This window comes from Lygodium microphyllum, chromosome 26 (assembly GCF_053477565.2).
Source record: "Lygodium microphyllum isolate KBCC chromosome 26, Lygodium_microphyllum_v1.1.10, whole genome shotgun sequence".
NCBI classification, from domain to species: Eukaryota; Viridiplantae; Streptophyta; class Polypodiopsida; order Schizaeales; family Lygodiaceae; genus Lygodium; species Lygodium microphyllum.
Genome location: NC_141160.1, coordinates 63,239,876 through 63,252,289, shown reverse-complemented (window position 1 = coordinate 63,252,289; position 12,414 = coordinate 63,239,876). Strand labels below are relative to the sequence as shown.

General features: G+C 41.9%; 1 protein-coding gene across 1 annotated transcript; it reads right to left on the bottom strand.

Annotated features, from left to right (window-relative positions):
• Positions 1-246: 246 nt before the first annotated feature.
• On the bottom strand, positions 247-3,654 carry LOC148013336 (pentatricopeptide repeat-containing protein At2g33680-like). The gene is made up of 2 exons (XM_087668376.1): positions 487-3,654; positions 247-389 (listed from the first exon to the last, which is right to left on the bottom strand). Exons 1-2 carry the CDS (start codon positions 3,514-3,516, stop codon positions 381-383), a joined length of 3,039 nt encoding a protein of 1,012 aa, XP_087524502.1. The 5' UTR covers positions 3,517-3,654; the 3' UTR covers positions 247-380.
• Between the last annotated feature and the right edge of the window lie 8,760 nt (positions 3,655-12,414).

Below are 12,414 nucleotides of genomic sequence, written 5' to 3'. Positions count from 1 at the left end.
ATTGATCAGTGTTCATGTTTCATTTTCCATTCATAATTTGTACTTTGTGTTTACCCTTTTTCACATTTCCTGCAAAAACCAAAGAGTGGAAATGTCTTGCTCAAAACCAAAAGCCAGTAAGGTTTTGTTTCCTTCCTACACCTAGATGTCTAATCTCCTATTTCGTAATTCTATTGCATATTTGTGCAGGCCGGCATCAGCATAGATATTTGACATCAATACATACGCAATGGCCTCTTTGGGCTTTAAAGCAACCACTTTATCAAATGCCTCTTTTCCCAGCTGCAAATTTCCATACGTGCGACACATACCAAGCACATACAGCCAGGTAATCCAGATCGCCTGCACAGGTATCTGCAACAACATACCTTCTAGTTCTTTTAAACCCCCTGCACGACCAACAAGGTTTGTTATTGCCAGATAATGATTCGCGCTTGGCATAATGCCATAATCTTTTAGCATGGAATCAAATAATTTAACACCCACATTAACAAGGCCGGTATGACTGCAAGCAGAGAGAAGCTCAACAAATGTAGACTCGTTTGGTGTAATACCAGCTTCCTGCATTCCTTCAAATATCTGCAGGCTTGCTACAATATTTCCTCTCTGAGCATGACCTGCTATGCATGCAGTCCAGAATGCACTATCTCGCTCAGAAAATCCATCGAACATGCTCTGAGAATCTGTTATAAGTCCACATGCAATATAAGCTCGTAGGAGAGCCTTTTCTACCAAACGATTGGTATCATAACCAGCAATAACAGTGTCAAAGTGCAGACCTTTACATTTCTCTACACTTCCTGTCAATGAACACGCTTCCAGAGCATTCACAATTGTGATATCATTGAAAGCAATGTCTTGTTCTTTCATTTGCCTATGTAGTTGTAAAGCCTTTTGTTCTTGGCCTAGGTCCACAAGCGCTGAAAGCATTGTATTCCACGAGACTAAATCATGCTTAGACAAACTATCAAACACACGCTCTGCTTCAACAAGGCATCCAAACTTGATGTACATATTGATAATACTGTTAGTGACAAATGCTTCTGACATTAAATTCTTTTTACAAGCATCACCATGGAAAGCATGCCCAATGTCCAATGGTGTTACTGCAAGTTGTCTCCCTTCATCAGTGGTGTCTTCCTGGGCTGCAAGGTCCCCACATGCTTGAATAATAATGGCAAAAGTTTGACCATTTGGACTGAACCCTTCTCTAATCATCTGCCAATAAAGCCATAGAGCCTTTTCACATCCATCATGCTCCATATAGGCTGAGAGCATTGCATTCCATGACACAACATCATGCTCAAATGGTGCATTGAAGACATTCTCAGCTTCAACAATGCTTTGACAGGTACTGTACATACTCACCAATGTGTTATTGACAAAAGTGTCTAAGTTGAATCCCTTCCTCCAAGCATCAGCATGTAGTGCTCGTCCAATTTCCAACGAAGTAGTGTGAATCAGCTGCACCTCTTCTTGGGTCCCTTGTAGCATGCAGCATCCTTGAAGAACAAACACAAGCATCTGCTGATCAGGCACCACACCCTCTGCTTGTGATTGCCTGTACAGTCGTAAGGCCTCATTACCTTTACCAGCATCAACATATGCTGAAATCATTGCACTCCACGCCACAACATCATACTCAATCAGCCCTTCAAACACATTCTCCACCTCCAGCATGCACCCATGTTTGCTGTACATCGTTATGAGCGAGGTACCAACAAAAACATCTGAAACAAAGCCCTTTACCTGGGCATCTGCATGTAGTTTCTGACCTTCTTGAAGATTGAGTGTCAAGGCACATGCTGAAATAAGAGCCACAAATGTGTACTGATCTGGCTCCACGCCATCCTCTTGCATACACTGTTTCAGGTTCAAGGCTTCGTGTCCTCTTCCCTGTTCTGTGTAGCCTGAAATAGCCATTGTCCAAGCATACACAGATCTAATTGGCAATGAAAACAAGACACGATATGCATGATCAATGGCACCAGCTTCAACTAATGCTGCCACAAAGTGATCACCCAGGGGCACTGAAGGCTCAGTAAGGGTGCCCCCATCACAAAATTCAACAGCAATGAGACCTCCCCTTTGAGCATCAGCATATAATGCCTGTACAACTTCCGTGCAGATTTCAAGACCCTGCCTCTCTTCCGCAACTATGTCTTCATCCTTCTGTACAAGGGTAACACATGCTTGTAGGGCAATCACAATTGTTTGCTGAATTGGACTGACTCCTTCCTGCATGAACTGTCTGTAAAACTGTAAAGCCATGTCTCCTTGGCCCTGCTCCACATATGCCAAGATCATTGAGCTCCACGTAATACCATCATGGTGAGACAATGCATGAAACACGCTCTCAGATTTCTCCAAGCATCCAAACTTTCCATAGAAACTGATGAGGGTGCTCCCAACAAAAACATCGGAGCTGAAGTTGTTGCGTCGAGCATCAGCGTGTAATGCCTGACCAATTTCCAAAGACATCATTTGCTGAGTAAGCTGATCTTTTGTCCCGGAGACATCTTCAATCTTCACCTTCATAAGACTAGATGCCTGAATGGCAGCCACAAAGATGCGCTGATCAGGATCAAGACCTTCTTCATGCATTTGCCTGTAAAGCTGCAAAGCTTTTGATCCTTCACCCCATTCAGCATATGCAGACAGCATTGCACTCCATGACACAATATCCCGTTGAGAGAGTTCATTGAACACATTTTCTGCTTCCAGCATGCTGTCAGATTTTATGTACATGCTCAAAACACTGTTAAGGACAAAAATGTTTGAAGTGAAACCTCTTCTGACAGCATCTGCAAGCAGCATCTCACCATGCTGCAGAGGAAGTCCAAGCCTGCAACATTTCAAAAGGCTAACAAAAGTGTGTTGATTTGGCTCCACACCATCCTCCTGCATGCAGTGATAGAGCTCCATTGCATCACGAGCTCTGCACTCGGTGTTGCACCCAGAGATGAGAGCGGTCCAAGAGTGTGCAGATCGAAGTGGCAAGGTACACAAGATACGAAACGCATCATTCAATGCATCGCATTTAGCTAAGGCGCCGACCAGCTGGTCACCGAGGTAACCTGATGGAGTCAAGAAGTGCTGGCGGAAAAGGGCATGGACACGCTGGGTCTTGCTGCGGGACTTGGCCTGACAGCATCCCTGGAGGAGAGACAGATAAGCATCGAATGGGAAGAGGAAGATTGGGGGGCCTGGACCTGTACCAAGCTGCTCCATGAGAAACTGAAATGCAGAAAGAGCCCTGTCAAGCTGTCCTGTGCTGCACAATGTCCTGATTTCTTGTGCGAAGCAAGGCATCGGAGCGTGCACGGAATGCGAACATGGAAAAGCAGAAAGCGCCCTGTCAGGCTGTCCCGTGCTGCACAGTGTTTCAATTTCTTGCGCGAGGTGGGGGACCGGAGCCTGCACCGAATGCAAGCATGAGGAGGCATGATGCTGCGGAGGCAGCTTTCCTGCGTGATCGTGAATGATGCGTCGGAGAGAGAAGCAGGCCCTGCGCATGAGAACTCATACTAACGAGTCAGCGACGCTCATCAAGGCAATCGACTTGCCCTGCAACCGCACAAACACTGCATAAAAATAACAAAAACAAGTTAACTCTGGATAAAGCACGTCTTACGCCAGGTACAGTTTTTAGGAGTCAGGACTGGCTCGTTCAAGTAATTGATTGGCTTAAAAGAAGTATATGTCCATCGAAAGAGCTAGGTGTAGGGAGGCTAAAAACCACGGACAAGTGAACTCGTGTGGGAGCAGCGTTCAGAAAACCATTTTTCTTAGTAGATACAAAATCTTCTGACTCAAATTTTTACATAGGTTTTTGAATCAAATTACATGTAATTGTCATTTTTATACTTAAAATTTTTCAAAGGTTCGAGGTTTTAAACTTTCTTCTTTCAAATTTGAAGGTTTTTTTTTGAATTCGCAATTCATTTTACATTAAACCTCGATTTTTCGTGAACACTATGTGAGAGTAACATGCATATCTTTAAAAGAGCCCATGTGAGCCTTTATTATTGGGTTGCCACTTGGCAAAGCTCATGCAACATGACGCCAAAGCCTAGAGGCTACCATGCATGCTCTTGAATAGAGCTTGCGAGCATCCAATAGAGGACATGATGTAGAAAGAGAGTGTGGAAGGCAATGAGAAAATGAGCAAGATTGAGCTACAAAGCAAAGGCAACCTAAAGAGGAAGCAAAGCAAGGAAATACTTTATGATAGCAAGGCAATGTAGAAGGAGACCTTATCAAGGGGGACACTCCACAGGGAAACCACTTGACTTGAAGGAGAGCTACCAACTACAGATTGAGGTTAACCCTCAACTAGTAACAGACTTACTTGTGGAAAGCTTCAGACAAAGCATGTAGAATAAGATCGAGGGACTAGCAAAGAGAATCACGTTGGACATTGATCAAGTTTGCAAGAATGTGCTTGGATTTAAAAGATGTGCAATCTTGGTTTTCTTCAGGAGGAAGTCCCCCCCAGTGTGTGGAGGCAACTGCATGGTTCAACACTCTACTTAATGGTGAAGGCAACAAGAAATCCATCTCAATAATCACATGAGCACCCACAAAATATTCCTTATCACATTTATAAGCTATAACAATGCCCCAAAGCTCCCGTTTAACCTGTGAATATTGTCTTTGCCTCTCATCAAGCATCTTCGCACCAAATCTGATAGCATATCTATTTTCCTCGTTATCATTCTTCCCTACACCTTTCGGATTGTTTGACCATTGCAACGTGAATGATGACAATATGACCTCACATCCTCCATCTCCTCGTCAATTAAAGGCTTCTATTTCCCTCTACTACCTGTCGGCATTAATGGTTTTGAGGTATATTAATCACTACTCATCATGTCAAATGAGGAGAGTAAGAGATCCATTGTTTACATCTATCGTCGTCTAGTTGTTACCATCCAATGGGTTTTTTTCTGGGGCTTGCACACATCATGACATGGTAGCAAGTAAACATTGGAAGGGATTCCCTCAAATAGGAGTGCCCAATGTGGGTTGAGGTTCCAAAGTTGCCAACATGTCTCTAGAATCTCCTACCCAAAATCACAAAGGGACTAAGAAAACCTCTGTATGTTCCTCCATTAGCCAGCCCATTTAGAAACAAGGCTTGCCTATTGTGGGATACAATTGTGGAAAAACCCAAGTTATCGGTTTGGATATTCCCTGTTGGATAGCTCTGACAAAAGTTGGTGTGGAGCAAGTTCACAAGTACTTACTTCAAATGTGGGCAATGGGGCATTACTACAAAGAGTACCCGCACACAATGGAGAGGATGCAATGCAAGGGGAGGAGAGTGGAAAGCAATCTTGGGTGGAGATTACTAAGTCTATATAGACAAAAGACTCTAGGAGTGGCTCGAATAAAGGTAAGTAGTTGCCCAATAGTTGGAGGTGGAATGTAGTGGGAGCTCACGCTCATCCGCCAAGACCCACGGATCACTTATTGCTTCAAGCGTTTCAAGTGAGCACAAATGGCTATCTCTCACCTAGCCGACACACCTTCGGTCCTTTGTAGATGTAGTGAGCTTACCTTTATGCCCAAATGAGTAGCCTCTTCCCACAAGCAAACTAGTAGCTCCATGATTCGAGATACGAGCTCAAGCAACCTCAAGCCTCCACCTCCAAGCTTCATTCTCCATAGCCATGCACAATAGAAGAGAAGAGAAGAAGAAGAACAAGAACAAGCAAGCAAGAAGGAGAGAATAAGAGAAGAAGAAGATACCACTTTTGCCATGCACCAAAGAATGAGCTCCTCATTTACTTTTCAGGTTTATATACAAGCTCTAAATCCCTTGGGCACCTGTCCCCTTTTTTACATGATCGGGCATATTGCCATGGTCCTCTTTCCCTATTCTCTTTTAGTTCCCTTATTTCTTCACCTATGTCTATTTAGACTTTACAACTTGCACAGGAGGGAGCCTAGCGCTCTTATAAATGAATTACATTGCGCCCTGTGCTTTGCTTGTGAGAGCCCTTGGAGACTCTCCTTCATCCTTGAGAGAGCATCCTTTATCATTGAGAGAGCACCTCGCTAGAATGTTCAGTGCTTTCCTTCATCCTTGAGAGCACCTTGCTAGAATATTCAGTACTCCCCCACGTTTTTTTAGCTTACCTTCTCTTCCATTTTTCTTGACTGGGTAGAATGAGCTTCTCTATTCACTTTTTGACTTAGACTTCCTTGGTCTTCTTCTGCTTCTTTTTGGGCTGCATGGTCCGTAACATTTCTATAACAGTACCCCCCTACTAGACGAGTACCAGTCCCATGGCGCTTGGGGGTCTAAGCTGATGAGGGTTCGGTGATTTGAAGGGTGGTCATGTGAGTCAATGATGATGGGGCCTCCGAAGTTGATAGTTTGCACCATTTGTATTTGCCTAAAAAGAAAAGAAGGTGCACTACCTGGGGGTGTATCTACCTTACTGTGTGGTGGTGCATTGTGCTCATGCTAGTGGAATTGGGAGCTGGGTCATGCAAGCCTGGTTGTTGTCCCACACTTGAGGATCCAGTTCATGCATAAGGGTTGTGTGGTGAGTGTGGCTTAGGGAGACAAGTCTAACTATAGGCGAGGGTGACCTCCCTAGGCATGTCCTGCCCTTGATGTGCCCTAAGCATAATGTGGGGGATCAAAATGGGCTAGGGGGTTAGTGACAGAGCCGGCCTACCGAAGCCACCGGATGCTCCTAACTTGAGGAACCCTAGTAGGTGCAGTGACTATGGCCTACATGTAGTGAGATGATTCAATTGCTTTCCCTTGTGATTTCCTTCTAGTGATCTCTTATTCTTTCTCTTTTCTTTGTCTTTTCTCTTCTTTTCGTGTATTTTCTTTCTTTCTTTTCTCTCTTTAAAAATAAATAAATAAATAGACAAAGATCTAGTCCTCGTCTCATTAGAGATATGAGAGGGAGGAGTTGGGGGCTTTAGATATTTGCTAAGGAATCTCTAGCTTTGCATGTATCCTTTGAGGTTCATTCGTGCCTGGAGAGGAGTAGTGGAAAGAAATGGATGATTACAACAAGTGAAGCGGCTATCATTCATATCTTCTAAGAGAGCTAAGCAAAAAGAGTTAATGAGGGTAGCTCGCATCATTAATCTAGTCATAGTGTAGCTGTCTATGCTATTTGGATCAAAAAAGAGTGGTGGTAGGCAGTAGCACTCTTGCGATTTAGGCTCTTGCTTTAATAGTACTCTAAGTAATCTAAGGTAGTTACATGTAGTTAGGAAGGCTGGGTCTGGGCATGAAGTGAATTCATTGAGGAAGTGGGCTATGGAGTCGTATAGATCTTGTAGCGTAAAAGTGAGGGCTTCCTCAAGCTTGGTAACATTGACATTGTATACTCTAGGGAAGTCATATCAACCGTGGATGTCGGGATTGTAATCCACTCCTACCCTTCTTAGATATGGCATGAAAGTGGGGTTATTTCTTTCGAAGGGTAGGGTGTTGCAAAATGACATCCAGGCATTAGCATTACCTTCCCAAATGCACCTCCTCCACTTCAATTGGCACTGATAGCCCTTCACTATTTTAGGCACTTCATAGACTTTCTTTTCCCAGTAGTCTGGAGCCTCTGTTCCCCATTGGGTAAGATTTCTCTCTCTCTCAGAGGTCCACCTATCTCCCAGCCTCCTTTCGACAAAAAACGTGTTGCCATAGCTAGAAAAACAGCATCACATTGGAGTGGACATTGCAGGAGCTACATGCATCGAATTAAGGTGAAGTAAATTGGAAAAGTGTGTCTCATCTCACAAGGAGCAAGCTGAGTATACTTGCTGGAGCTAAATCATTGTTTAGAATCGACATGAAATCAATCATTGCATCAGAAAAATCTATTCGTATTTTCAACCATTTGGAAAATTCTGTAGCAGTTACTGTGTCACTCAAAACTAAAGGATATCTACCTCATTTGCTCACTAACATTGAAGACCAATTGGAGCATCTGATTCTTCACTGAAATGGCTTCCAAATGAGCTATTACATGTTGATTTACAATAGGTTCAAAGGCAACCATTGAAGCTACAAAAAACAGAGCAAAATAGTCCTCAACTAGAGTGGAGTGCACTGGAGCAATTGGAGTGACCAAATTGAGTAAGATTGAGCTGGGCATTCCGCATCATCAATTGAGATTCAAATTGCAGACATAGATCAAGTAATATACATCACTAAAATCCATTTAAATAATCTCAAAATAGGTGGACAGCAAGGCATACAAGCTATCCAAAACAGTTTGCCAGTTCAGTAAGGTTTGACCGACTAAAAATTAGCTTGACATTGGTCTAACAAGTGGAGCAACCATTGGAGTTTTATTTGGCAAGTATTGAGCTGATCTAAATTCATCAAATGTATGCTAAATTTGCTGCAAAACAGAGCAAAAATTTACCGGATGTTGTTGGAGCTATCTGAGCTCTAAATTGACAAGTACAAGTGGTCCACGGGGGATTGCCTAGGAGTAATAAGGAGACGTCACCTGCGTGCAAGAAATATATGAAAATACCCCTTATCTACCCCCTATTTATGGGACATTACCTTATAAAATGTACATTCCTTCCCTTAAATAACCCCCCTCCCTTACACTCACGTGGTACCATACAGTAAACCCTAGTGGATCCCCCAGGAAGTGGTCAGATATATGTATCTCTCATACAAGTCATTGAAGTGCATTGCCTGATCGCATTTTGGGATAATTAACTCTACACATCAATCTTGGAATGGCAAATACAAGAGAGAATGATACTATCACCCAAATAGTAGGTGAGAAGCTTGAGTACAACAACTTTGTTTTATGGAAGTTTAGGATATCAAACTTCTTGATTGGAAGAGGCTATTGGAATCTAGTCATAGGTCTTGAAGATGAGCCCAAGCTACTGGAGGATAGACCTCCAACTTAGGATCAATTGAAGACACATAAGACATGGTTGGAAAAGGCTAGCAAGGTCTTGCATTGGCTATCCTTATGTGTATTAGACACAAAAGCTATGCAAATTGCAAATTGTACATCACCAAAAGCCGCTTGGGACTTGTTGATGAAGAATTATGGCCATGTCTCTCATGCAAGAACACAAACACAATTGACGCAAAAATTTAGCCACGTATCCAAGAATGGAAGGTATATTGAAGACAATGTGAGTAAGATTAGAACCATTGCAGAGCAACTAGGCTCAATTGGAGTGGAAGTTGAGGATGATGATTTGGTGGCCACTACCCTCCATGGTCTTGGAGAGGAATACAAGTAATTTGACACTTCCATATCAATGCATCAGGAGCAGCCTGACTTTGATGAACTTGTGGCACTTCTTTTGCATGAAGAAGTGAAGCTTGGACTCAATACAAGTTCGAGTGGGTCTAAGAACAATAGGGACAATGTCTTCTACTCAAATCAAAGGGGTAGATGTGGAAGAGTGTAATATCTCCGCACAATAAAAGTTAGATGGTTAGTTCAAAAGTTAGTTAGTCAATTAATAAGTTTGTAAGATTACTAACTAAAGACTAACTAAGGTAAAAACTAACTAATATTAATTATTAATAATTTTTATTTAATTTAGAAAAATCGAGAGTCATAAATTCGATATTTTTCTCGGATTGAAAAGGACCGTAGTCACCCTTCACGTAAATTACAACGTTGTCGTCGCGTTAAGAGTTGAAGGTCTACCATCGGGGCTTTAGTGCAGAAGAAGAGTTTAGGATTCAAGATTCAGGAAGGGAAAATAGATTGGGGTTTAATAAGATCCGGGATTTAGAAATGATTTAGGTACGGAAGAAGAGTTCAAGCTTTTTCACTATGTGCTTAGCATACATGAACAGAAGGAATAAGTCTATCTTGATTACATCAAATGCCTCTGGATACATACATCATATCATAAAGGATATTTTCAGATTCTCAATTCAATTATGAATGTCAAATGCAAGATCTAATGGCTTTTATTTCAAGTACATAGATGGATTTCAACCCTTTGGAACAAGTATATTGTTGATAGATTCAAATGCATCCAAGATTTGGGCCAAAGATACATGAAATGAATTGAAGAAGCATAATTTTAGCTTCAGCCCTATTTTAAAACAGAAAATTCCAACCCATAATCAAGTTCAAAATGAGTGCATAAACTCAAGAAGAAGCACTTCTGATCATTCATGAACAAAGTCCTGAAGAAAAGAGGTCATTTCCTTCCATTACAACCACATAAATCCCATGTTTGTTCATAAAAATGGACCATAACAGTGGGCTGCCCTATTTATGATTGGTTATTTCAGCCCATAACAGCCCATAAGTCTTCAATATCCTCACCCTTTGCTTGCCCCAAAGTCACTCAAGTACTTGGGTACACGTTGGGCTTCATTGGACCAAGAATAAGGTAAACAAAATGAGAGAAGTCGTGCATAAGAGCAGGCTGAATCCTTTTCTCTCAGATTTCCCTCTTTTATAGACTGTTTCAGCATGCATTTTCGTCAGACCAAAGAGGCAGAAAAGTGGAGCTCTCACCATGTTTACATCTTCAGTAGTTGGGCCTGTTGATCTTCAGTTTGCATGCTCCATATCATGCAACATAGCTCCAGCTCTCTCCAGCTTGCCTCAGATTGTGCAGCCCGCATTTTGCGCCGAAAAATGTGGGCTGCTCCCTGCTCAGTCCCTGGTCACTTTTTGACCTACCCAGGTCACTTGCTGGTCACTTAAGTCAGTTACTCCATGTCCCATGTGGACCTAGTGGACTTTTGGCAACTTTTGGCATCTTTCTTGTGTTCTGACCATATTTTTGCACCTGAATTAATGTGATTTATCCTGCAGACTGTCAATTACTTCCAGATGACCAAGTTGTAGGTTCCCATAGACTTATTTTTCATAAATATACATGGTATAACTGAAAATTATATGCTAAATACAATAGAACTTGTGTAACTAAGGTGGTTATTGGATAACAATGTCTGAATTTTGTATGCAAATTTCTCATATAACTTCCAGTGAAGCTCTTCTATGTTCATAAGAATCCCATGATTTATATTATGAACAGTAAACTCTTTGACATTCATCCCCTCCTAACCTGCACATCCTCCGGCATGTGCCATTTCATAAGATTACAGGTCAAGGAGGGTCTTCTTCTTCATCTTCATTCTCTAAGTCTTTTTCTTCCTGCATGTCTTCAAGTAGAGGGCTTATATCTAAGTCATCAAGCTCATAAGTTGAAGATTCTCTTCGTTTGAAGAGTTTGATTCGTTTCCCAGCTATTGGAATCTTAATCATGGTCCCATCCATTTCATCCAAAGAGTAAGTAGCATTATTATGTACTACTTTTACAACATATGGTCCAAACCATCGCTTGGCTAACTTCCTATGAGCACTATATTGATTGTCCAGGCTGCTATCATAGACAAGAACCCAATCATTCTCTTGAATAGCTCTTGGACGGAGTCGGTGATGCTTGTCAAACCTCTTCTTATTCTTTGATCTTGCTGTTTTTAGCCTTTCAATGGTTGTTTTGACATCTTCTGGCCTTCTTTCAAGTTGCCTTATGCATAAAGACAGCAATTCTTCTCTATTTATGCCTTCATCCCAAGGCAAGATACTCCATGTGACAATGGATTCCTCAATAGGCATAACAGGTGGCTGCCCATACATGAGTTCAGCTGGCATATATCCTGTCACTGCACTATGGGTAGTTCTATCAGCCCATAATGCGAATGGTAGCAGTTTAGGCCATTCCCTCAACTTTCCTTTGCATGATTTTGCTAAAGCTTTAAGAATTGGTTGATGACCTCTTTCACTCTTACCATTGCCTTCAGGATTGTAGGCTGACGTAAGAGATAGCTTAATTCCTAATTGAGCAAAGAAATGGCGAGCCTCATCGGCATCCAACTCTCCTCTATCAGCAGTTACTTTAGCAACACATCCATACCTGCAAAATACTTCTTCAAGTAAAAATCTACAAACAGCATGAGTGGACTTTGTTGTCAAGGCCTTTCCTTCCACTTGATTTGTGAGATCTTCTCTAACAAGTACTAGATATCTCATGTTCCAAATTCTTGTAGGCATGGTTACTAAATCAATAACCCATCTATAGTGAATGGATAAAGGATAGGTAGGCTGAAGCCCATCTCTATGCTTTACCATAGAATACATTTGACAAACATGACAAGACTCAACAAAATGCTCAATGTCTTTATACATGTTTTGCCACCAAAATTTCTCTTTTATTTTGGCAAAAGTGCCCCATATGCCTCTATGACCAGCCAATAGGCTTTCATGGAATTCTTGCATGACCTGTCTTTGTGTCTTTTTATCTCCTAAGACACGAACAGGTGCCATTCCTTTCTTTTTCGCATGCCTCCAGAGGTATCCATCTTTAAGAAAAAAACCATAGGCTTTTCTCTTAATTCTCTTGAACTCTTCATTAGTCCAA

Coding starts and splice junctions, on each gene's coding strand:
- LOC148013336 (XM_087668376.1), bottom strand. CDS start 3,516: ATGCGCAGGGCCTGCTTCTCTCTCCGACGCATCATTCACGATCACGCA.